At 33.7% G+C, this 26589-nt stretch overlaps 1 protein-coding gene across 1 annotated transcript in view; it reads left to right on the top strand.

The window, feature by feature from the left end:
* The window catches only part of LOC149078588 (uncharacterized), a 90933-nt gene that overhangs the window by 8880 nt on the left and 55464 nt on the right, over positions 1-26589 (top strand). Inside the window, exons 4-15 of the mRNA XM_089240702.1 lie at positions 1711-1875; positions 3169-3293; positions 5594-5661; positions 9995-10057; positions 12774-13009; positions 13572-13661; positions 16569-16733; positions 17491-17597; positions 22086-22162; positions 23875-23943; positions 25319-25554; positions 26364-26444. Of these exons, the coding sequence (XP_089096828.1) occupies positions 1711-1875; positions 3169-3293; positions 5594-5661; positions 9995-10057; positions 12774-13009; positions 13572-13661; positions 16569-16733; positions 17491-17597; positions 22086-22162; positions 23875-23943; positions 25319-25554; positions 26364-26444 (1482 nt within the window). The remainder of the gene's footprint in view (positions 1-1710; positions 1876-3168; positions 3294-5593; positions 5662-9994; positions 10058-12773; positions 13010-13571; positions 13662-16568; positions 16734-17490; positions 17598-22085; positions 22163-23874; positions 23944-25318; positions 25555-26363; positions 26445-26589) is intronic.

Here is a 26589-nt window from a genome sequence, read left to right as displayed (position 1 = left end):
GTAGAGATACGAGGTGAGAATATTCTCCGGAAAATATTCTCAGAGAACGAGAATATTCCGAGAATATTGAATATTCTCCTGGATGTAAAAATTGAAGAATAATCAAGAATATTCATTTTTCTTTTAAATAATTAAATTTTTTTTACTAATTTTGTTTATATTGTGAAATATAAATCAGTTTTCATTGCCTGAAACATTTAAGTTGTTTTAAGTTGAGGTTTTAAGTTTGGTTATAAACATTTTAGAAACCTTTAGATTAAAATCTTAAAAAATTATTTTAAAATTAGATAAAAGTTCACAACAAAAGAAATTAAATCACAGTTGATTGATAAAGGAAGCTATTCTTATACAATCATACCTTCATTGAAAGAAGATACAGAACTGTTGTTTTCTTTAATGCACATACACTTAAATTCTGTATCACTCACATTTCTTTAAAAGTTATGCAATTCAGCCATGTTGGTTTAATTTTCTTGCTTTTAAACTTTAATATTGTGGTCTACAACTTCAATATACATATCTTCTTGACAGGAAGACAGACAGGGATAGAGAATATTCTTGAGAATATTCTCTCAAAGGACTACTATTATAAATTACTAGAGAATATTCTTATTGAAAATAATTATTCTCAAGTTATTTATTGAGATTATTTATTATAATACATGTTATTGTATATTCTTGATAATACTCTCTGGATAGATTTTGGTAGCGGAAGAATATTCTCATTGAGAGAATATTCTCTGGAAAGACTATTATTAACTTCAGAATAATTCTTATTATTTACTTTAAGAATATTCCTCTGCAATTTATGAAAGTAGTCCTTCCAGAGAATATTCTCAAGGATATTATATGTAACTATATTATAAATAACAGGAGAATATTCTCATCAAGAACTTATAAGAATATTCTTAAGTTATTTATAATAGTAGTCCTACCAGAGACAGTAGTACCAATTCTTGAGAAAGATTATTCTCAAGAATTTTACATCTCTAATAACGAGTATGGCTTATAACAATAATCTTGATATGACAAATGATTGTCAAAGAGCTAATGTTGCAAAAAAACTTTCACTTATAATGAGAAGTCTGTTATAATATTTTTTCTGTTATTTTGAGCTGTTGTTATAACAGACCTCTACTGTATATTGTAACGTAAATAGTGTACAGGTATCCATAAAAGTTCTAAGATATATTTTGAAAAATTTTTGTGGAGAACCTTTGTGTGCCAAAGGTTGACTATCCTGATATAACAGAGTAATCTGAATTATACTTTTCCCATCTCTAAGGGTTCTATAACATGTTCCAGTTGCCTAAATAACACATAACAGTCGTTATTATCACTGTTACATATCATAGGTTTTTCTACAAAACCAGGCTAGAAGAGATCTCAGCAACAAGGTAGCTATTGTGGCAGTGTTCTGACATTCATGCTACGTAACAGTTAACAAGTCATTCCTGGGCACCAAGAGAAATCTTATTACTCATCATTGGGACACCACTAGTTTACTGAATAGTAGAAGCATCATTTTACATGTCGATAGCTCACATTTTGTGTTATTTAGACTTGTAGAACATCCTAGACAGTTGAGGAAAGTTAAATTTTGATAACCCTGTAGAACATATTTTTATTTATAGCAATTTTTTTTGGAAGAAATATTTTTACTTCACTGTATATTTACATAAAAAAATTTGTCAAGTTTCACTGTTTCAGGATAAAAATATAATGCATAACAGAGTTCCCGAGACGGAATCAAAAACATTTGTTAGTGAAGCTTCTGGAGCAGTTCTGCTTCGTATTTTTGCAAAGAAAGAGGAAGATAAAGCACTGGAGTTATTTTGCTTTGATCATGATTTCAACGTGCGCAGAGTAATTTATGTGAGTAATAATGATGTGTGCATTATTTAATTTTTGAATGATGTTTGTTATTCACTCTGGTAATAACGAACAAGGTTTTGAACCAAAGTTATCATCATCTGTAAAAAATAGTCACTGGGTTTTTACGGGTTAGGAAAAATCAGTATCGTTTTCAATGACCACAACAAAGGATTTTGAGATACTTACGAAATATATTCTCGATAATGTGCAGCTGCCACCAAAAAACTTATCGTTGGGTCGACTTATCAGAAATTCTGAGTTCAGAGTGGAGAAAAGAAGGATTTATTAAAATAAACAGTGCTATTTATGAATATTGCATTCGTAAATCTCATGTGAAACTACTGGAGATAAAGAAATTCCCAAAAGGTGAAAAATTTTTATCCAACCGTATTTAGTTTTTGAATGAGAATACTTAGAAATAAACTCAATAGCCACAAAATTTTTTGTTCAAAGGAGGAAGAGGAGGAAAACAAGAATCATCTTTGTCCCCGAATTATCATCTTTCTGGTGCAGCAAATTAACAATGTCCACATCAGACATCATCATCGCAAATCAGTCATCGTCCATATCATCAATGTTGAGGAACGTATCTACATTTGCTTCTTCATTGAGTCGATTGTATCCATCCATGATGGAATCGTCCAATTCCCACAAATGATTTGTACTTGGTACATTTTGATCACCAAAAATATCTACACATGCGACACCCGTGGTTTCTAACTCGGAGGCTAAATGCTATTTTTAAAATTCCTTTCATTCCTGAAAACTTTGACTTAAAAGAAGAAAACTTTGAGTTAAGGGAAAATTTTAGCACTATAATATGAAAAAGTTCTAGGGCCAAGTGAAAACTTCGACTTAAACAGATAGCTGACTTATAGGAATTTGACCTATCGCGAATTGACTGTATGTATGCATAACATTTTACTATGAATGCTTTGAAAATCCAGAAATTTATATTCTGTTGATTTCTATTGATGAAAAATATGTTGATTTATTAACACACATGTATAGTAGTGGTAGTGAACATTTTATCTTTTGTAATATTGAGATGGGCGGCAAAACTGTTTTCGCCCCGGGGCGCTAAATGATCGAGTCCGGCCCTGTCTTTAGGGAGTATTAAATTACTAAAAGTTTACTTGAACTTATTCCAAACCATTCTGGCTTTAAAAAAAGTCCAGCATTCCCTGCATTTATCTGTAGGTTTGTTGTTTTTTTTTGTAATTTACTTTTTAATGTATTTATTTATTATGTATTTCATCAGTAGTGACTAAGATAGCTATTTTTCTTCCCTAGACTCCTAAAGGCCTTTCACTTCGATTTTTACAAGGCTTAGATTACAAAGTTCATCTGATCCAGGGACAAATGATTTATTCAGAGGATCATATTACCAGTTGGGTGTCGTACTATGACAGAGATGGGTATGCTCATTTATGTATTTAAATATGCAGGGTGTTGATAATTAAATTGATACTACTCAGAGTCCTCTGTAGCTTGATTCAACAGCAATTGTAGTTTTAAACATTGCTAGTAGGGGAAAATACTTCACTTTTGAAGTCTATATTGCTGAAAATTTTAAAGATCAGGTAGGAATTCAAAATGCAAATTCTCATAAGTGACAACATTACCAGTAATCCAGGTTCTAAAGACCATGTGTAAAGATCTGAAAGACATTTCGCAGACAAGCTCAGCTCAACTTGCATCTTATGTCGCCACGCCACGTGTTAATTGTGAAATTGCTTTATTTTTCATCAGTGCAATGAAGCGTCAAATCTTCTTGAGTTTAAAAACCCACGCAACCTATTTACATGCCCTTGTTACTGTCCACTTTTATTGTATCATCGAGAACATAACATGTTGAATCAGCGTTATCTTCAGGTCTGTCTAGTCACAAAAAATTCTCTCGCGCAGTCCCCGCACTTGGCGACCGTTGGCCACAGTCTTTGGTGAGCCGCCGCACACTCCCCGAGATAATTGATATTTGTGATTGTTAATGGAATGGTTGTTACTGTCCACTTTTATTGTATCATCGAGAACATAACATGTTGAATCAGCGTTATCTTCAGGTCTGTCTAGTCACAAAAAATTCTCTCGCGCAGTCCCCGCACTTGGCGACCGTTGGCCACAGTCTTTGGTGAGCCGCCGCACCCTCTATCAATTCATGCTTTAAAAGGCATGAAAAAGGCAGGCTTGCTTACAGTTTGGCTTGAAAGAGGACTGAAACCGTCATCTGAACGGACAATTATAGGTGTTGCCACTACAATCATCAACAACACACAGGAGAGCCAATTCTGGGTACTAACAGCAGCTGGGGTTGTCGTGCAGAGCATGCAAAATGTGGTGGTCACATTGCAGGTAGTCAATGTCCTCGATGGGGAGGTGAATGTGATGAATAAAGCATGACGTGTCATGGCAGTTTCATCTTGGTCATTCATTTATTTAGTCTTTATAATTCCTTTTTATGACACTACTACATAACTGTACATGAACCTCATATACATTCCTCTGCGGAATTTCTAACAAATCTGTACATGCAAAAATCTGTTGTGTGTATGTGTGGCTCTAACATATTTATGTTGTCAGAGTTGTGGTTGTTTCATGCTCTTGCTGATGCTGCCATCTGTCTGCCATAGTTTGAAGTGAAGTCTGCTCCTTTTTACACCGAACTATGCCACATGTCTCCTATCGTGACATTTGGAATTACATATTTTTTTTCACAGAGTCATTATTCCCATGTCAATATTACTCATCATCCTCCCACCAAGTTTAGTGCTATTTAAGTTGTTGGATCGAGCTACAGATGATCAGTAGTGTCAGTTTAATTACAAACACCCTGTATATTTTTTTTCTTCTCGTGAATTAATTCCTTGCATATTGCATACAGTGTCTCCACTGTATGCATTAAAATTGAAAACACTTTATTTTCCTAGGAAACTTTCTTTTTAGCACTCATTTCGAACATCTTTGTGATGGTAAATTATTGTAAAAAAATCATATGCATTTTCCATGGATTATGCATTTGTGGACTTTATATGAATCAATTTACATAAAGATTAATAGATTTTGCATGGATAAAAAAAAATGGGCTCTGCGAAACAGTGCAGTGTGAGATGCTTTTCCTTCAAAGAAATAACAGATGTCTTCAATAACTCCAATTTCAGTATCTCAGAAAGCAGAGCCTATTATTGCTTGTAATATTTGCAATTTTTATAAACAAAATATATTGGTTTTTTTTAATCCCAGCGTTTTTTAGAAAAAATTTGGAACACTAAAATAGTAACGTTCAAAGCTTAGTTTTAAATTCTTCATAGTTTTCTATAAAATTAAATTTAAGAAGAATAACTATACTATTTGAGAATCTTATACTATTAGAAAGAATTCTAATGGGCCAATCATATTTCTTTTGTGAATGATGTTTCTTTTGGAAAACAGAATTTTTAGTATCAAGATTCTACTATAACTTTTTTTTCCCCTTGTTTGTTTTTTAAATATTAATTATATTGCCTTGATGCAAAAGTCGCTGCTGCTATGGATTTTATTAAATTTCTTTTTGGTTTTCTATTTCTTTTAGGTTTGTTCCTCAGTTTTCAACTGGAGTTTATATGATCTAATTATTGAAAAAAATTAACATGACATTTTCATGTTCTAATATTTTGTTAATATTCTTGACTTCTCCAGGTTTCTTTTTGTTATTTAATTTGTGCTTTTCTTATCTTTTCAGTCGCCTCATGTTTCATAATCAAGATAATTCTCCAGTTTATTTTGTATTCCCAGAACCAAATGAGAAAGGTAAATTTAAATCTTTCTTGTAATGTTAATGTCTCCCTACCACTTTGGAAACGGGAACTGTAATAACAAAGTAATAATTCACCTTTTGCCAAACATGGTATAATCAGGTGATTTTTTTTTACTATAAAAATGCATAGATTATTTTCTTGGAACCCTGGTTTTGCAAACTGATTTGAAATATAAGCTCTCGAAAATGTGGTACAGAGAGAAAGAACAATGTTTACATATTGTAATTTGCACTTTTCCAACTATTTTTCTTTGTTAAGATCACATTTGAAAGTTTTTATTTTGCTTTGGAGCCTTTTTTTGCCATATTTAATTGCATTTCAGAAAGATTTTGAAAGCCTTAAAACACTAGAAAGATGGACAGGGTCTGTGTTACCCTGCAAGCTCTTTCTGTTCCCATATCTCAAGAATAAAAAAAAATAAACGAAAGGCTTAAAAATTTCTCAACTTTACCTGAATTATCATGTTCTTACTGTACATCAAAAGTTTTTCATTATCTTTCTTAACAATAGAGATACAAACCTGGGAAAGCTCATTGATACCTAGAAATGCATAGTTGATATACCTAGAAAGACGGAAGGGAATCACACTAACCTTCCCATATATTTTAGAACATGTTCACAGTATAATACAATTGATTTTGTAAGGTCAAAATTCTTTTGATAGTCTCTTCTGCATCTAATACAGCGAAGTAGAATTATCCACGTGCTTATGATTGCTGTAGAAATGGGAAAAAGACGCACATTCAATGAAGAATTTTTGATGGTGACAAAGATTGTGTGAGAAAAATCCAGAAACAGTGGTGCTGATGATGAAAATTCAGAGAAAAATGAAAACTACCCCAGGCAAAACATTTGTGAAGTAAGCAACAGCATTGAATGTGTGAATCAGAATGAAATTATACATCCAACAGTTCCTCAGCTGATGTAAAATAAAACACTGCTGGAAACAATAAACGCTAACCACATTAAAGCCACAAAAAACCCATAACCACACCCAAATGTCAACTGATTTCCATAAATATCTGAGATCTCAATGATATCCCGTCTATCGGTTGCGAATAAGCTGTTGCAGGTGAAAATGTATGAAATACCGCAGGGCCTTTCCTCATCAATAAGATGCCAAAAATTCTTAAATATTTTACAAGAAATCTCATTACTTACGGACAGGGTTGTTTGGTTTAAACCTTGGTTTTAACCAAGTGGTTTTTTTAAAAAAACCAGTTCGGTTTTTTTCAAAAAATTAAATAAAAGTGGTCTAAATATAATTTTGTACTAGAAAAATATCATATTGGTTCATTATTAGCCAAAATTTTTCATTTTTACCACATTTTATATTCTTGGGGTACATTTTGATGGTATATCTTCAAATGGCATAAGATGGTGTAAGTGGTTTTTTTCAAAAACTGGCTCATAAAAGTGGCCTGAATATATATATTTTTTCACATATGAAGTATCTTAGTTATTTAAAGTTATATACAGAAGCCAAAATTTCTCATTCTTACCATATTTTCTAACCTTTGACTACATTCTGATGCTCTATCTTAAGCAAATTCATGAATAAAGAATGCATCACACATCTAAATATAGTGGTGTATTATCTCACAGGGTTTCTTTTTCCCTTCACAAAGAAGCAGCAACAGTAGTGACACCATCATGCTAGGGGCAGGTGGTCCTATAATCCAATAAAGACACCAGCTGTCCTTAAAGAACAAAGACTAGTGTACTAGTTGTTACATTACCTCACATACATTTCCATTTTCTTTCCTATAAGAAGTAGCACATCTCCTACTGTATATCTCCCAGTCTTAATATTCAATAGTTGTTTTTTTTATACTTTCACACACACACACACTGTTAAGCCCAGTTAATCAAGGTTCTACTGTATAGTAGTAACAGATTTATGAAAAATAATCAGCTATATATAGGGTGATTATAATTAAAGTTTTTATTCCAAAACTATACAATAAGTACTGTGGTCAGAATGACTTGAAAATTTGCATGGATACTCCTGAAGCAATGGAAATTTCTTTCGTAAAAGAAAAAAAGTGTGAAATGTGCAAGTAGACGATGCTGTACTTGGCCAGCAGTATGATCTATTTTGCGCAACCACATCATTTCGGCACTTCTACAGCATCAGTGTGTGGATAGAACAACTTCTATCAAGATGCACATTGCAATACCAGTAAAGCAGCTGCTGAAGATCCATTTTGACAATAACAGGATGGCATGACACCTCGCTAGCCATCAGTTCACTTGACCTTAACCCTTGCAACTTCTGGCTGTGGTGGGTACCTCAAAATTTTATGAACAGTGGTCGGATTTCAAACTTTGGTGAATTGCAAGCTCCAGCGCATCTGCTACACGTTAGAAGTTCCTCAGGCATATTAATGTGGCAGCACGTTTGGTTTATTAAAGGTGAACTGCAAGCACATTTTCACATCATGACCATGGCATACTCTGATCTGTTGTTGAACAAGAATTTTTGTGCTTTCACCTCATAGCTAGAACACGGTGGACAACATATTTAACATTACTTTAGTAAGTTGTAGTTATTTGTTCAATTACTTCACTTTTTGTGATGTTTCCATGAATTATGAAATCATGCAATGCTATAATTAAGTTATCATTTTGCCATGACTGCTTATCGTTTCCATTCTGCGAGCAAATTTCCCACATGTTGGATGATGTCATTAATTTTACAATTTTAAGTATTTTTTCCCCTTTATCAAATAAAATTCCCTGGACGGATCACGCTGATCCCTTGGGAATACGTGAGGATCATGTTATTGTAAAAAAAAATTTAATTTTTTCAGGAATATTCATGTCAATTTTCAAGTCATTCTGACAATCATTCTTTTTTTACAGTGTTTTGAAATCAGAAGCTTAATTATAATCACTCTGTACATCATAAATCATCACTAATTAATCTGCATTATTTATGCTTCATTAAATACATTGTATTCACCTAATTTTTATTATAGTTTTTGCAAAATAGCTTCCTAATTAAGCATACTGAAAGTAACTGGAGAAAACATCTGTATATATATAAATGGTTACTAATATTTAAAGAATTTTTTGCAACACAAAGTAATCCATTGAGTTAAGCAAAAAATAATTAAATTGCAAAAGTTGGTTTTTGTTAAAATGTAAGAAATATTTATTGATTAATTAATATGGGAATAGTGTTAATTACATTAATAAACATTTTATTTTAATTATTAGAAGTTTGAATGATTTTTCAGAAATTTTATTGTTTTTAATGTCAATACTATTTAAACCAAAAAAGCCGGTTTAAACCAAAAAAACCTGGTTTAAACCAAAAAAACCCGGTTTTTTTACCAACCCTGCTTACGGATACTGATTTCACATAACTGAAATTGTGTGAATTTTTCATATTGAAATCAACAAGCTTAGTGAAAGTTTTCGGAAACATCATCAGGTGCTTCCAACTTCGGAAAAAAAGCTAAATCACACTCATTGATCCTATTTAAAACTTAGAAGTGATGTGTAACACTGAAACCTTATCAGGAATAAAGGAAATACAAATCCCAGTCTCAAGTTTCAGCCACACTGACGCATATCAAAAGAGGTCGTTTACACAGAATATTTCAAAAACTGAATAATAATAAAAACAGGTTAATAGATCAATGGTTTCACCCTTAATTGTTTGTGTTATAACTATTCTGTCTTTGAAAATCTTTAAAAATATTATATCTTGCTTTGAAATGTTCAAAAATTGCAGGGAAAAATTATAGGGTCGCATAAATCCCTGCCATCTTTCTAGGTTTGTCACCTGACCAATCTTTCTAGGTTTGTCACCTGACCAATCTTTCTAGGTTTGTCACCTGACCAATCTTTCTAGGTTTGTCACCTGACCAATCTTTCTAGTGTTAAAGCTTTCCTGCGCCACCAAGATGTGGGTTCACTAACTATTCATTTTAAAATTTCATATTATACATCTAATTTATTATTTCCATAGTGAAGAAAATGTATTCTCTTCCTTTCCCACTCTTATAATCTGTTTTCCTTTGTGCATTGTCTTGACTGTTGTAGAAAGAACAGTGACATTACAAGGCAACTGAATAGTACACGCACAAGGAAGAATGATAGGCTTTCTATTTTTTTGAGTGGTGTCTAAGTGTGAGTTATTTAAAAGAAATTATGGCGATTTCACAAAGTAATATGTTTGAGCATGCATGATCATGTGGCATTGTGATTTTTGATTTAATTATGTATACTGTGTTATGCTTATTAAATTAAATCTATTTCATGAGTTAATTTGCTTTTAAAAAATGTATTTCTTAATAAAATCTTTTGTTTTTCAGTTCATTCACCTTTTGCACTGAACTTGAAAAAGAAGGAAGGAATTCGATTCATGTTTGACTTAGGTACATCACTTAAGAAGTTGATGCCTTCAAGTTATATGTTTAATATTATGAAACCTGTTTGTGTGGGTGTGCTGCATTTTATTATGTATCTATCTATGAGTTTATTATAGCTAAATATTACTTATCTTTTAACCCTCTATGGCCCTACATATACAGGGTGTATACTGTCGACCGCCCAATGATCACACTTGGGATTCCTTGTAAAAAACTAATATATGGAAAAGTTCCTTCCATTTTAGAATCAGACGAATATTTAGAGAGAGATAATGTTTTGAATTTTTGTGACAGTGAGTTACGCCCCAAACATTTAACAAAAATAAATTTTTCCTTCAGCAAAGGGGTTGTCGCTTTTTGTAAATGAACTGAGCTATATATTCAATCCTGTTAGAAGCCAAGTTTGATCGTCTTCTTTCACAATTGATGCTTTTTCCTTTTCATGAAGAGTAATGTTATAACCCTGTTATTACATAATACATTCAACCACTATATTGGCAAATTTATCACTAGATTTGTAAAGTGTTAGCCAAATAAAATCTATTTGAAATTTTATTTTTCCCAAAATCAACAAACTTTTTTGTCAAAATGTGATCATTTTCTTTCATTCACTGCCAAGTCAAATTTTTTGAGATAATGCAGTGCATAGTATAGTATAGAACTGAGCATGCCCAGGCTCTGTCGCTTTTGCGATATAAGCTCATTGATCGTGAGATCGTGAAAAAAACTCAAACTGGCAAGCCGGCCGGGAAAGCACACCCGGTTCTGACCAACATCCCGCCAACCCCCCAAGCAGCACAACCACACCCAAACCCCCAATCCCAGGGCACAACATCACCCCTGGACAAAGCCAGGACAGCACCGCGGGTGCGACCCGCCCTCAGCCCGACACCCGCAACAAGGCCCCGCCGGCGAGGTCGTCAGTGCCCCAACACGCCCCGCGAAGGGAGACCCCCAACCTCCACCGCGGACGCGAGAGAGAACCCGCCGCAAGACGGGGACACCACCCCCATCAAGAAAAACGTGGAACGCCTCGCGACAAGGGCCCCAACCAACACGCTACCCCCGACCACACACAAAGCCACCCGACCCGCCAACACCCATAATGCAGTGTGTATGGGTTCATTGCAAGAGAATTTTTTTTACAATGTTATTTCAATTAGACGATGTGTTGATCAATAAAACAGAGCAATATTTTTTTAACTGTTTTGAAATTTCATCAAAACTGTTACGTACAGAAAGTTTCAATGAAGTCTATAAAAGTGATAGCTTGATGGAGGTGTGACTAATGGAAACAGAAAAATAATAACAGTGATTCAATCAGAAACTTTTAATCAAACTAATTATTTTATGAATTGACATATTCAAAATAATTAGAGTGGTTTGGAACTTGTGATTTTAGAACTTTTCTATTGATTATTAATTCATGACATTTCATACCAATTTCTACATGTTTCAACGATGATTTTTGATTTCCTTGTGACTGCAATTAGTTTTTATTGCACTGAAATTTTGTCTTTTATGAACTTATGTTGTCTTATAAATTTTTCTTTTTTTTACAAGAAATATTTTAACAACTTCAAAATTTATTCCAGTCTTCATGATTCACGCAGAACTTGGTCATTTTTCAGATGAGGTTTCATTCAAGGATGCATTTATAAGGGAGTGGCTGCCTTGGGCACTTCTTAGGACAGACTTCAGGATCTCGCCACCACTTTTATGCTCATGTTTCATTTATTAAATTTTTTTTTTCTCGAGAAATCATCCTCCTTCCTTAGCTCTCAATTTTCAAAATAAAAGCCATCTCTTCACTGTTTGTTGTTCTTAATATGGTTTTGAATATTGTTTCACACGTATACTCATAACATAAATTAAATGCCATAAAAAATTCAAACTGTATTTGTCAGGTCTCGGTCTCATCACAACAATTTGTAACTGTGATTGATATCATTTGAAAGCTTATTGTTTTAATCAAGTTAATTGTGTTGCAAAATCACAACTAAAAGCTGCCACAACATGCAAAAATGTTCAGAAACTTGGAACTGGAAAAAAAGTCTCGTCACAAAATTGTTAATGATACTTTATTCATTTAAACATGAGACAAATTCAAATGCACACAGAAGTTGAACAGCTTGATCTCAAAGCAAAAACATTTTAGGTTATAACGATCATATGCAAATTTCAAAACAAGGGGAAAAATCTGGTTTCTACATCTATAGATTTCTTGATTTCTGTGTGTGACGGGTCTGTGGGACGGTTATAGCATTCTTATCAAAATGTCAAGTTATACATTTGTGGCCATTCAGTGAATTCGGAAAGATTATGCAGTGACATAATCAATTTTTAGAGAATTATAACCCTTATGGGTCATCGAAAACCAGAGAGCAGTTTTTCATGTTAGTTTTTCACAATTTATCACGTATAATCATTAGGCAGTCAATAGTATCCACTCTGTATTTGAATATGCATGGCAAATACTGTCAAAAAACATTATGCCAATTTTTTTGTAGTTTAGAAAGTATACCTTTTAATGTTATTTGTTATTTCAATACAAAATTTGGGTACTTGATTCCTTGTAGGTGTCATTTTTTTAAGAGCTGCAGAAATAAGATTATGAAAAGTACATTCTTTATTTAAATTGAAAATTTTAACAATGTTTACGCAAATATAACAATTTTAAAAACTTAATAATGTTTACTCATATTTTTTCCTGTTTATCTAGATAAAAAGACAATAAAAAGCGTAATCTTTAACGAGTCCAGCACTTTTTTCCTTGATAATGCCGAAGGAAGTTCTACAATTTCTGTTGAGAAGTCTTATTATAGAGATGATAAGTGCTTAATGGTTCAGATGGATTCATTAGTGCAGAAGCCAGATGGAGTGGTTTCATCATCTATTGTTTCATACTTGAACATGCATTTAGAAACACTAGAATACATTGAACATGAATATACGCAGGTGGGTTTTTTCTTCATTTGATCATTTAAAAAAAACTGATTAGATGAAACACTATAATACACATAGATGTCTACAAGGATACTGTAACCCGTAGGACAAAGGAAAGGGTTTCAGGCATTTAACTGGCTGGTTTGGTGTCTTCTTTTTCCTTTATTTTTTTGAGAGGGATCACTTGAACATAGTGCCATGTTTTTTTCCCACCAAATTTATTAAACTGGGAAAGACACATAGTTGGCCTGTATGTATCATGTTTCTCACTCTTATATTTTGAGGTTTTGTCTGCAAAAACATGACCATGTCATGAAGTTATCCAGAGAATTGCCATTTTTTGAATCCCCCCCTCTCCTATTTCCTGCTCTTTCCAACTTTTGGCATTTATGAATGCCTATAATAGTAATTAAGCTATAGTTAGTCACTTAAACTCAGCTAAATTTCTGAAGAAATAGTGCTTCTGTTAAACCTTGTATTTCTATTAACAAACATAGCAATTACATTTAATGTCCATCATACTCTTTCAAATACTTTTTTTTTTTTCTGCTTACTATTGTTTCTTTATTTTCAGAAAATGAACCATTACACAAAAAATACTATCACTATTTCAGCTGACAGATTTAGTCATGCAGTAGTCAGTGTATCGTCTCAAGCAGATGAGGTTGGTGAAGTTTTGTGATTTTGAATCATAAATTTACTACAGTCGCTGCTTATTATAGCGATTCTAAGATTCCATGAAAAACTGGTATTGGGTGGTCATTATATCAAAAGTTAAAATTTAAAAAAAAGTAATGAAGAGTAAAGGAATTATTAGGAGATTAAGTGTTAAAAATACTCCTGAGCAAAATGGAGTTTCTGAGAGGAAAAATCGTACGCTGTTAGACATGGCTCGATGTTCTTTGATTCAATCGAAGTTGCCTACTTCTTTTTGGGCTGAAGCCATATTAACGACAAATTATATCAGAAACAGATGTCCTTCAAGTACTCTTGATTACAAGATGCCATTTGGAATGGCTGAATTCCTAATGTGAGCTATTTCAAAGTATTCGGCTGCAAAGCATATGTTTGGAATAATAATAAAAGTAGGGGTAAATTTGAAGCTCGTGCGAAACCAGGTGTATTCGTTGGATACTCTGAAGAATCAAAGGCTTTTCGTATTTGGCTAACTGATGAAAAACGAATGGAAATATCTGGGAGTGTCAAGTTTTTGGAGACTCTTAAAGACATCGCTGGTGGGCGATTCGAGGACTTCGAACCCGGAAATCAGTCAAAATCCGAAAATCGTGAAATTGAAGTACCGCTATTCCAGGTCAACCCCGATGATGGTGTTTGCGAAGGATCTGAAGATGCCAATGGATATACAAGTGCTGATAGGACTGTGACCAGCAGTTCAACGAGGTGTGGCAGAGGAGGACCAAAGATGATTCATACCGGTTCAAGAGGACGCCCTCGGAAGCAGTATCAAACAGTGGATTGTGATACAGCTCAGACAGCCGAGATACCCGTTGACTCAGCGCTATCTTCTTCGAACTCAAGACAATGGAAAAATGCATTAGCTGAGGAACTGAAATGTATTTTAAAAAATGATACATGGGTAATAGTTGATCGACCTGAGAACTGTAATATAATAGGTAGTAGATTTGTGTTATCAAATAAGTATAATGCTGATGGGTCTTTAAATCGTAGAAAAGCTAGGCTAGTTGCTCAAGGTTTTAATCAAAAACATGGTATAGATTTTGGCGAAACGTTTGCACCTGTTGCTCGCCAAAGCTCTATCAGATTGTTAATGGCTCTAGCTGTAAAAATGAATATAAATGTGCATCATTTTAATATTACAACTGCATTTCTAAATGGTATTCTTGAAGAAAATATTTTTATGGAATGTCCTAAATATTTAAGTGACATATTATGTGATATTGTTTATGCTGAAAAGGATCATGATTTAGTTGTGAAAGCTAAAAATATGTTGAACGAGTTATCAAGTGGTAACAAAGTATGTAAATTGGTCAAAACATTATATGATTTGAAACAGTCTGGCCGACGCTGGTTCTTGAAACTTGATCAAATTTTGAAATGTTTTGGTTTTGATAATACCGTTACAGATCCTTGTGTATATTTTATGTCACGTAAAGGTAAGTCTGTATATGTGGATGATATTCTAGTATTTTCTCAAGGTTGTGATACAATTTTTGAATTGAATGAGCATTTGAAAAGGGAATTATCTGTTAAATACATGGGACTAGTCAAACATTGTCTTGGTGTAGAGTTCAATCAGAAAAATGGAAAAATTTCAATGAGTCAATCTAGTTACATTAGAGATCTTTTAGATCGTTTTAACATGGCTGATTGTAATCCTGTTTCAACTCCAATAGACATTAGCACAAAACTCAAAAAGTCTGATGGTAATGAAGAAATTGATTTTCCCTACAGAGAATTAGTTGGGGCTTTGATGTATTTAGCTGTTTGTACTAGACCAGATATTGCTCATGCAGTCAGTAACCTAAGTCAATATTTAACATGTTTTAATAATTCTCACTGTATTGCTGCAAAACGTGTTTTGAGATATTTGAAGAAAACAATTAATTATGGCTTAATTTTTGAATGTTGCAATGATTATTTATATGGTTATACAGATGCAGATTGGGGAAATGATAATAATGATCGTAAATCTTATACTGGATATTGTTTTGTACTTAGTGGAACTGTAATTTTGTGGGAATCCCGTAAGCAAAAGACTGTTGCTTTAAGTTCAACTGAAACAGAATACATGGTACTCACAGAAGGAGTTAAGGAAGCCATTTATTCACAAAAGTGATTTCAGAGTTAGGAATACATGATATATGTGAAACTAAAATATTTACTGATAATCGTAGTTCCTTAAAATTAGCTGAAAACTCTGTGTATCATAGTCATACTAAGCATATTGATATTCTGCATCATTTTGTTAGAGATGCTTTAAATGAAAATATTATATCATTAGAATATGTGCCCATGACTAAGATGGGAGGTGATATTTTAACCAAAGGTCTCACAATATAAACATGCCAACTGTCTGAAATTGCTTGGTGTACGTAATGTTTCTGAAATATAATTTTTTGTAAGCAATCGAAATTTGCATTCAGGGGGAGTGTTGATGTTATGGAATGCAATTTCCTTATTGAACACAGCGCCCTCATGCGGTAATGTGGACTATTTGTCAGTTGCTATTTGGCCGTCGTACTGTACGCACGTTTGTATCTTTGTTAATCCCGCTTTACTTTATTATGTGTAGTAAATGTTTATATTATACATAATGTGTGTCTATGGATTCTTTCACCGACGTTCATAGTTAGCAAATATGAAATGATTGAATATAAATATCATTGATTGACATGGAGAAGTCTACTAATTTCATCAAGAATATTCTCTGGACTGTCGTCACATGATGAGCTTATCCTGTTTCCCCAACTATCTCCTGGTGGTGCAGGCATAAATATAAAATATGGTGATCCCCCTCACAATCATTTAGAGCTGTCATATTTTATGTATTTCATTGAAGTTTTATAAAATATAATTTTATTTTTTCAAGGAAATCAAGCGAAATACAACTCATATTGCTGAACAAGATTTTTATGGATTCTTGTCAAAAGCAACCATAGTTCTGATTCAAAGAATTCTCGCTAAAACACAATATGACAAGCAGCTTCATTTTGTTTCTCTATCAGAAGAGCATGAATTGGCTACTTTAATTTTTGTGAGTTGACTTTTTGAGTTACTTATAGATCTTTTGTTAATTTTGGTAGGTAGTTTTTTGTTTTGTTGCCATTTTATGAACTTCAGGTAGGCCAATCAGATCAGGACACACAATTTACAGTCAGTTTTGTATGACAAAAAAAAAAAATCCATGCTCCAGTAGTTTTTTTCTCTCTCTTATTTTTTTAAAATGTATTTCATAAATAAACATTTTCATCCTAAAAAAATCATTTTTATCAAATTATTTAAGTAATTTTTTTTTCTAAATATCTAAAGCTATTATCTAGTTTTGAGCATTGAAAAATACCCATCTTACTTGAACTTACTAGGCAAAAGCCATCTTTATTAACTTCTGTATATCTTTTGGTATTATGTACTACCATATCTACAAGTGTCACTACTACTATGATTATTATCAAATAGGACCAAATGTTGATATATTGGCAATTATACAATTTATAGCAACATAAAAAACTGAAACACCAAAATGAACAATAGTGTCATCTTCAGTTTTATTAGAGCTGCTTGAAATGTCAGATGTACTCATCTGTCATCTTTGAACAAAAATGTGACTACAGCTATTATCGAGATAGCCAATCGCTATTCTACTTTTTCTCAATAATTTCTGAGACATCAGTTGGAGTAACAAACCTGTTCTTTGCTCAAAGATGAACAATGAGTATGATCTCCTTTATAGATGCTTTATTTTCATTCATTTTTTAATATTTTTTCTTTATTTCCCCTACTTTAAATCTAAGTCTCCTACAAAAGAAGATTATCTAGAAGATTCGTATGAAGTTGAATGCTCGATCATCCCAGCATTGGGAACTGTGTCAGTATGGAAAAATTGTTTTAACAGAAATGGGTATGTTTTACCTTGTGATTATATTTTACCAGTAATTAAATAGCTCTTGTATTTTATTTCAAGTTTAAAATGATTTTTTCAAGGTAGATAACTTTTGATTAGCTGAAATCTTTTATTCTCTGTGGTTGTTTGATCAATACCATCTATAGCAGAAGGTCTCCAGGCAAAGCCCGTGACATCACTGAAGAAGGTCATCCCACCTATGGCCATTGGAGATATACTACAAAAATAGGGTAACGACGACACATGCTTAAGCCTGCTGTATCCAATGGCTATAGTTGAGATGACCTTCTTCAGTGACGTCAACCTTCTGCTGTAGATGGTGTTGGTTTGATGTGCTATAGTATGTTGTAGTATTTGAATAGATGAATTGTTTAAGTTATTGATATACAGAGTGCACAGGAGTTTTTCTTTATCCTGGAATGACTCGTTAACTGTTGATCCTAGAAGCATACTTTGTATAAGTCTATCCTTCTCACAGTAGAACCATCAAAATCACAATAAACTGAAAACCTGTGTATAAGCTGACCCCCAAAAAATCAAATTTAAGAGGGGGAAAAAAATTATTCATTGATTTAATTTTCAATTAAATTTATTTATTTCTTTTGATTCTCCAAGTTCTTCATTGAAAGTCAATATGGTGTAGCATTTTCATCTTTAACTGTCTGTCATTGCCATCGTCACTTTCAAAGACAGTATTGTCTTCAGTTCCATCCCTCGCTTTACTGATACAACACTTTCTAAAGGATTTTGATGATGATTTCTGTGGAAACATTTTCACTCCTCATGAGCCCACTGCCACACTAGGCCAATGTCAGGTTTCTGTAAGGCATCTTTAATAATCTTCAAAAGTCTTGTTGATGCTTACATCGAACAGCTGTAAAATCGACGTCCGTCCACCAGGTATCAAAGTCAATAACGTTTTTCATTTTCTTGTTTTGGCTTTAACATCATCGGTTCTGTGAGTTTGAACATAGCTAAAAAAGATCACTATTGACAAGTAACAGCATCTAAAGTAATCCAATAATGCTGCGGATGCATGCAGTACCAAAGTCATCTAGCTATGTGGTTTGTTAAAATGGGGGGGGGGGGGAGGGGCGATATTTTCTCCTAAGAAAAATGACCCATGTATAAGGGAACCAACTATTTTCAAATCCAAATATCTCGGCTGTTATTGCATTTAAAAATATTAAATCTTTTTTTTTTTTGCTCTCAAAAGGCACAAAGCAACAACTTTCAAATTGGGTTTTTGAACACAGGGTGTCCATATAATGTTTTTAATATTTATTTTAATAACTATACCACCCCTTACAATAAGAATGACGTAGCTGAGGTATGCTTATTATTTGGATACTTTTGCCAATTTGACGTATGCTTCTAGTATCAATGGTTCACAAGTTATTCCAAAGTAAAGGGACTTTCCTATACACCCTGTATTTGGGTTTTTCAGGTGACACGCACACATGGTCAAGGTGATGGGGCGGGGGGGGAGACCAAGAAATAGCAGCATTGTGTGGTTAGTCATACTACATATCATGATCTGGGTAGGGAAAGAGGATTAAAGGCTTAATCTATTTGGGCAGTCCATATGCTTGAACAAGCAAAATAAAGGTTGGCAATGAATGAATGCCAGGGGCTCTGCCACCGGACTTATCCCGTTGCCGAGATCTCTTCCAGCCCCTCCGCTTCGTGGCAGAGTCTGGAACAAAGTGAGTGCACTTAACAGTCTGAGTGTGTAGCTAGTGTTGTGTCTGATATTTCAGTGTTTCCATCTATACTTCAAATTGTGAGGGAAGTGTAATGATTGAATATTTGTAACATTGTAGGCCTGTTGCTCTCTGTGGCGAGACTTTTTAATGGGGAGATCGGCTTGCATGCGCGCCTTGAAGTTGGGAACCACAGAAAACAAACTTCAGCCAACCACCACTGTGACGCCGGTGGGGTTCGAACCCGGATCCTTGCGACACGAGTCCGTCACTATGACCACTCGACCTCCACAGCGGCAATAAAGTTGACAGAATAGTTTGAGTTGCTTTGTACTTCCATTTAAAAGTACCCCTATTGGTAAAGTGGCTGATGGTTGGTTTCATGTTAAATGTAAAAAAAAATATGATACCTTACTGAAACTGGGAAGGGCAATTGAAACCATAACCTGGAAAATTATTATGATGTGTGCATTAGCTTCAATTGCACCCTTACCCTGCTTATGCAACAATGAAAAATCTTGGCCCTGTTGGGATCTTGTGAATCACTCAATGGACATACCTCCTAGGATGATGTCACTCTCCGCTATCGATGTAAAGGTTTTTAACATTTGACTGATCCAAATATATTTTAGGAAAGAGAAAATTCAACCACCCTTGTGGGGAACTCACTTCCTTTCACTTACCAAATGAGCGCGCCAGACTACAAAGGCAACAAATATCTCAATCTTTCCTTAGAGCTCATGTGCACTTTATGGAGCCATATATATATATGGTCGGTCCTAATTCAGGCCAGAGCTCACAATTGCTGACACTGCCACCAGATAGCAACTTATATGAGGATGATATCACTCTCCATAAGCGCACAAAGGTTTTTAACAGCTGACTGGCTGATGCGGAGATATATTTAGGAAAGAGAGAAAAGTGCAGTTGAAGTAAGTTCCCGCACAAGAGCAGTTAAATTTTCTCTCTCCTAAATGTATCTTCACATCAACCTGCTATTAAAAACCTTCATATATCTTGTGCTCTATTTGAACCTATCAAGTCTGTATTTTATTAAAGATGGCTCTGACAAACAATCAGCTATATCTCTCACCACCAAGATTGATAAAATTGCCTCACCCTAGAACTCTCAATTTTTTCTATATCATGCCACAATTATATGAGTACTTAAAATACAGTTTAAGTTGGAAGGGGGAAAAAACCCTTACAGGGTCTAATATAAAGGAAGAAAATAAAGTCTTAATGAAAAACAATGACTGCAATTTTCAATCACAATGGGAGCCTAGGCCATCATGTTTCAATTGATCCGCTTTTATATACAAGGTGACATGGCCCCCACATAGGGGGGGCTGACAGGGCTCTAGCCCTGGGGCCCGGGACGGTTATCATAATTTTTTTACTTTTTCACGCTACATATTAACTACAGAAGGGGCCCATTAAAAGTCTGACCCAGGGGCCCGCAAAAGATCCCAGCCTAGGGGCCCCGCTACAGGATGTGGGGGCCATGCAAGGTGATTCCGAATTCATGGGATAAACTTTAAGGGGTGATAGAGCACTGCTAAACAAGTTTTTTCATCATGGAATGTGTAGTTGAATATTTTTTTTTTTTTTTTTTTTTTTTTTTTTTTTTTTTTTTTTTTTTTGTGATGCAAGTGCTCTAATGAAATAAATTGAGGATACTTTAATGCCATCAATTTTTGCGATAAACTCACTGAAGGTTTCATTGGGAATTGTGTAGACAATGCCCAGACCTGCCAACTCTCTGGATTTAGGTGGAGACCAGATTTTTCACCCTTCGTCCCGCTCTCCAGATTTGTTAAAATTTCTCTGGAGCTTTTACGTTGTCGTGAGCCCATAGAGGACAGCCGTGGTCATTTCCATTGAGCAGCCATAAAAAAAAGGCTTGGTGACCGCATTTAAGCAACTGGCAAAGACGTGACTTTGTTTTCATAGCGTTTATCGGCAATCATTCATCAGGCATGACCTTGGTTGCCGAAATTCCTGTATAATCGTTATTGTATTCCATTAACAGCCATGCTGTAAACACAAGTTTTTTCGTCCACAGCTTTGTATTTTGAAGTTTTTAATTGTTTCCTCTGATTAAATGTGTCTTCAGAAAAAAATTTAAAACTTTAAGCTATATAAAGCTTTTAAGAGTTTATGTACCCAAGATTATCAATCACTGATAGCATCCATGAAAGGAAACTTATGTTTTATGAACAGTATATATAGATGTGATTTCTCTATTCTGCGTTGAAAGACTGACACAGAATTATATTCTGCTTGGGGGGGGGGCTATGCAGAACCTTCCTGAGGGGGAGGGGGAATGGAACTTCTTGTTTGAAAAAAAAAATTGCAAAAAAAATTTTCTAAAATTTTTTTTCGATCGAGTCTATGAGTGCTGGGGACCACAATGAGACCTGCCACATTACATCCCCTGTACCTTCGGTGGTGCACATCACATGACATGGTATTAGTTACTGGTGAAGTGCTGTTCTGTGCTATCTTAACGCAACCTCTGTCACATAGCATTTGCTATTGTGATTCAACCACACATTTCTATGGTCGAAAATGATTTTATCTGAGTCTTATATCCCTTCTTAAAATTTGGCTGATGAATTTTGGATTGCCTTGTATAGAGTTTTCAACTCTCTGTGTTTGAACAAAAAAATTTTATTCATGTAGTTGTTAAGTTAATTACTGATGTGTTTATCATGTTTTTTCTTCTCTCCTAAGTTTATTTTATTTTCTGGACTCTAACCAAATCCGTGATTTTCTTTAGATATTTAATCAGAAGTACTCTTTATGGATCTTTGACGTCATCAGTCTACTGCAAGAAGTCTCATGTTTTCCAAAAACGTAACTTACTTTCATCTTTTATATAAGCTTAAGATGAAACAATTTGTCAGTGATAATAAATGGGCTGTGGGTAACTTGAGTGATGTAGAACTTCACTGGGTGCCGCTTAAGTGCTCTAAAACTGTACCACATGTCCCTCAAGGGATCTCAAAATGTGTCACAGATCGCTTAAGTGTTCTGGAACTGTGTCACGGGTCACTTAAGTGATCTGTGAATGTGCCACAGGCCACATAAATGTCAAGAAAAAAATGCCACGATTGACACATATTTTTTGTTGATTTATTTAATCACATGAGATTTTTATAAAATGTTTAATCTTTATTAACATATATTATTTTAATCTATGCATTTAAAGAATGCTCAGATTAATCAAAATGTGTATCATGAATGAAAAATGTTTTATTTTGTTTGAACCTCATTTTTCAAGCTGGTACGGATATAATGAAGTTTGCATATAACTAATAGTTATGTATTTTCAGACTTTATCTTGTTGAAAGTAAGCTAATAATATTCATTGATATAAATGGATTCAAGTTTTGTACCAGGCTGGTCATCTTATGTATATTGTAACAAAGGGCAAAATACATATACCTATCATAACTAGCAGTAATGTTGTGCACACACAGCCCGCTCTTTTTTTTTTTTTACTACTTTACTAGCTATGATACCCAGCACTGCCCGGGTTTTCTTCAATTACTGGGAGGATTGAAAAGTCACAATCCATTATAAAGGAATAAACTATAATACTGGCAGCATTAAAGAAGTGACAAACCATTGTAAAGGCATATGCGCATCTGAAACGCATTGCTAGGGAACCACAGTAGTCAAAAAACATTTCAAAAGTGATTATTGAGACCCAGAAACCATTGTTGCTTGACAGTTTTTTATCCATTTTGGGCATTTGCCCAGCTTTGACGAACTTTTAACGTAGCCTTTTGTTCAAGTCGGGTCTCATTTTGGTATATATGCAAAATTTGGCAACGACAGATCTAAAATTTTAGATTTGTATAGAGGACAGACACACACAAACAGACAAAAATTCAATTATATGTATATAGATTTTTCAGCTTGAAGTTAAGCTTTCCAAACATATCCATAAATAAAGAGCTTTTTGTTTTCAGAAAGGGATTTTTCTGGGTATCAATCACCTCTATTTATTTTTCTCTCTGGAAAATGTCTTGAATGATTTCTCAATTTCATCCTTAGAAAGGTGTCATTTTTCAGAATTGCATATTTCTTTAGCTGTTAGAATTTTCCTTCTTTTTCACCGTACTCCATCTCCAGTCATACTGCTATATAGCAATTTACTACCGATATAGAGGGGTTGGGAATATTTTTTTGTTCTATTTAACTGAATTTGAATACTTCAATAATCCATAATATATTTACTGTGCCATCTAAGTTGCTTAGTGCCTAAATCAGTCATCTACAGCTTGCTGTTCCCAAGCACCACAGTGCTCCTAGAAACACCCAGAGTGCTCAGTGCTCATTTGCTGATTTTGTGCTCGCGAGCACTTAATCAACGTTTCAGTTAAATATCTTGTACAAAAATTGCATTCAAGGATTGAATCCATCTTGATTTCATGCATTTATATGCCAATTTTGCTGTAAGAACTGCTCTTCTTTTGATGATGGGTACAGGCAGTGCTCGCAACTAGAAAAGGTTGAATACCTCTGACATAAATAATTTGAAAATTTCTCTATTTTTTCAGATGTGGTGCGGGATGTCATGGCCTATTTGAAGCAATATCCTAACGAGACAGAATTCTTACATTCCATAAGTAATTATTAATTACTTAGTAATATTTATGTCATCAAATTTGGAGTATTAATTTTATGCTTATTGAATTTTCCCCTCTTTTAGATTAATTGCTTTCTGAAGTGATTATATAACAGAAGTAAATCACAACATTTTCATTGAATGTTATGGAATACAGGGTTCATACAGGCCTTGAAAAAAAAATAATTATTATTTTCAAGTGCTTGAAAATTTTTTTGTGTGTGAATTTCTTCCATTAATTTTTGTCTCCCTTCAACTAAATCCCCTCTCTAAACCTCTAGAGCGAAAATGTTTAGAGCAATAATGATACAATGATTACGAGACAATGTTCAAAACAGGACATATGATCACCCATACCTGAGGTATTTCTATGCTTAAAAGGATATTGCCTGAAATCTGGCAGTAAAATACTGCGCTTAAGATATTGTTTCAGAATATTTTAAACTATTGACTTAAGGAATGTAAGTGGCATATATGCGGGCTGATCATATTTCCTTGATAAAAATATGGGGAATCGCTCCAATTGTCACCAAAATAATGCCAAAGGTAAGCAAAGTTGGCAATTATTGCTAAAATTCCCAAAAAAACACCAAAGGCAGAAAATGAAGCACCATTGCATTGAAGCAGTAGATTTAAATGTATTCTATGGGGGGGGGGGAATGTTAACATTAAAATATTTAAAAGTCATAGTTACCATAATTCATAAAATTGGGAAAATAATTTTAATACTTAATTTCAGTAAAGAATAAAAATTTCAATAGGCTCTGCTGAAAATATATGGAAAATAATGGGACATTCGCATGAAAAGTTGAGATGGCAAAAATTACATGAAGATATGGGAATGTGTCAGGAATTTTTTATTCAAGGCAAATTTCAATACTGTTTCAAACATAAAATGATTTCTGCTTAAATGTCATTTGCATTCTAAATTACAATGACTTTTTTTTTAAACGTAAGACCTCTTCCCCCCCCCCCCCCCCAGTTCAGAACTTGACATTGTCTACAAGTTGAAATAAGAATTATAATTGCTTAAAAAAATTATATATCTTTAATAAATTAGCATTTCAAGCTGGAAATTAAAAATGAGTAAATGTTGAATATAAATTTAAAATGAAAGTAATTTCATTTTTTTTTAAATCAAAGTTTTTATCATACGCAATATGAATGTTTTTGAATTTTAAAATTTTGACTGGAAAATTGCTTGAATAGTCCTTGAATTTTTTTACTTTCAAAGAGTATGGAATAACAATTTTCTGAGTTTCATTCGAAATGAATAAATTCCTGAAAATCATTTGATGGTTCAAGTGCTTGCCAATATTAGAAGAAAAGAAATTCTCAATCTGATCATTTTATGTTTTTCCTTCTGAATATTTAAGGTCCCAGTGACTTGGAACTTGTGTTATTCTCAGACAAAGTGGATATTCGAATAGGTAAAGATGTGATTGGACAGCTGTCTGTTGACATTCAGAATAAACTGAGCACAGAAGGTATTTTGATAGTTGAAATTCACTGTGAAATATCGAAAGGAGAAAAGAAATGTTCTACTCGTATTGTGGCAAAACTAGATCAATTACTCAAAACTTTGGAGCAGATTATGCAAGAAGATGCAAAAGTAAATATGCAGTCTGAAGCATTTTTATCGTAATTTTTGATTCAACATGAATTCTCTAGTACAGTATTCATATGGTTTTTCAGATAAAAGTGTTTCATAGACAAAGTATTCAATGGATGAATTTTTCGTTGCTTGAAAATGTTTTAAAATATTAAAATAATAATTTGAATCAAATTCAAAATAATAAGATCTAAATTTTTCACTAAATGTTGTAGTATATTATAATGAAACTTTTTTTTGTCTTGAAATCTCTGATTTCTCTTTCTCTGAAATTTTGTTACTACTGAAGTCGTATGACACTATTGTTACTACCGAAGTCGTATGACACTATTGTTACTACCGAAGTCGTATGACACTATTGTTACTACTGAAGTCGTATGGCACTATTGTTACTACTGAAGTCATTTGTAAGTGTGACATTTACAAATTTTCACCTGCATGAAACTTTTCCTGGCCTATCTGCATATGTAATATTTTCAAATGTTATGACAAATATTGCATTCCTGACCTCTTTAACCTGTTGATTGCTATTGCAGTGGTGTATTTGAAACTCATTGATCAAAAGCCCCATTTACCAACCTATTCCTGTTACATTGGATTAGCATTGTGGTGATTTGAGTTTGAGCATGTACCAGATTTGCTGTGTGGATGTTCTTCTGATGATAGACACAGTGCTAACAACTTTGGAAAGATTGAAAATTCCAGCTATATCTTGTTCAATTCATTTATAGCTCACTTTATGACAGATTATTAATTTTTCACATAATAATAATTAGAAGAAATCTCATTATCAAATTTATTTATTTCAGGTTAATGGAAAGCATGTATTCTACAGAGAAACTATTATAGAAAGCTTGTGGGGAAATTATAAAATTACCAGAAGCTATTTGGTATGCTTTCATTTATATTGTTTACTTTTGCACATTATACAGTCAAACTCGGCCTCCACCAAATATAATAAACCAAGTTTTTTACTGTCCTGTCAAGTTTCTTATACTTGGAATGTTGTTTTCTTCAATTCTTACAAATTGAGGG

This window comes from Pholcus phalangioides, unplaced genomic scaffold, assembly GCF_987345545.1.
Source record: "Pholcus phalangioides strain wild (caught in Gottingen) unplaced genomic scaffold, Ppha-v1.0 ptg000013l_1, whole genome shotgun sequence".
NCBI classification, from domain to species: domain Eukaryota; kingdom Metazoa; phylum Arthropoda; class Arachnida; order Araneae; family Pholcidae; genus Pholcus; species Pholcus phalangioides.
The sequence above is the reverse complement of the archived record's forward strand: the minus strand, read 5'-3'. Positions and strand labels throughout refer to the sequence as shown.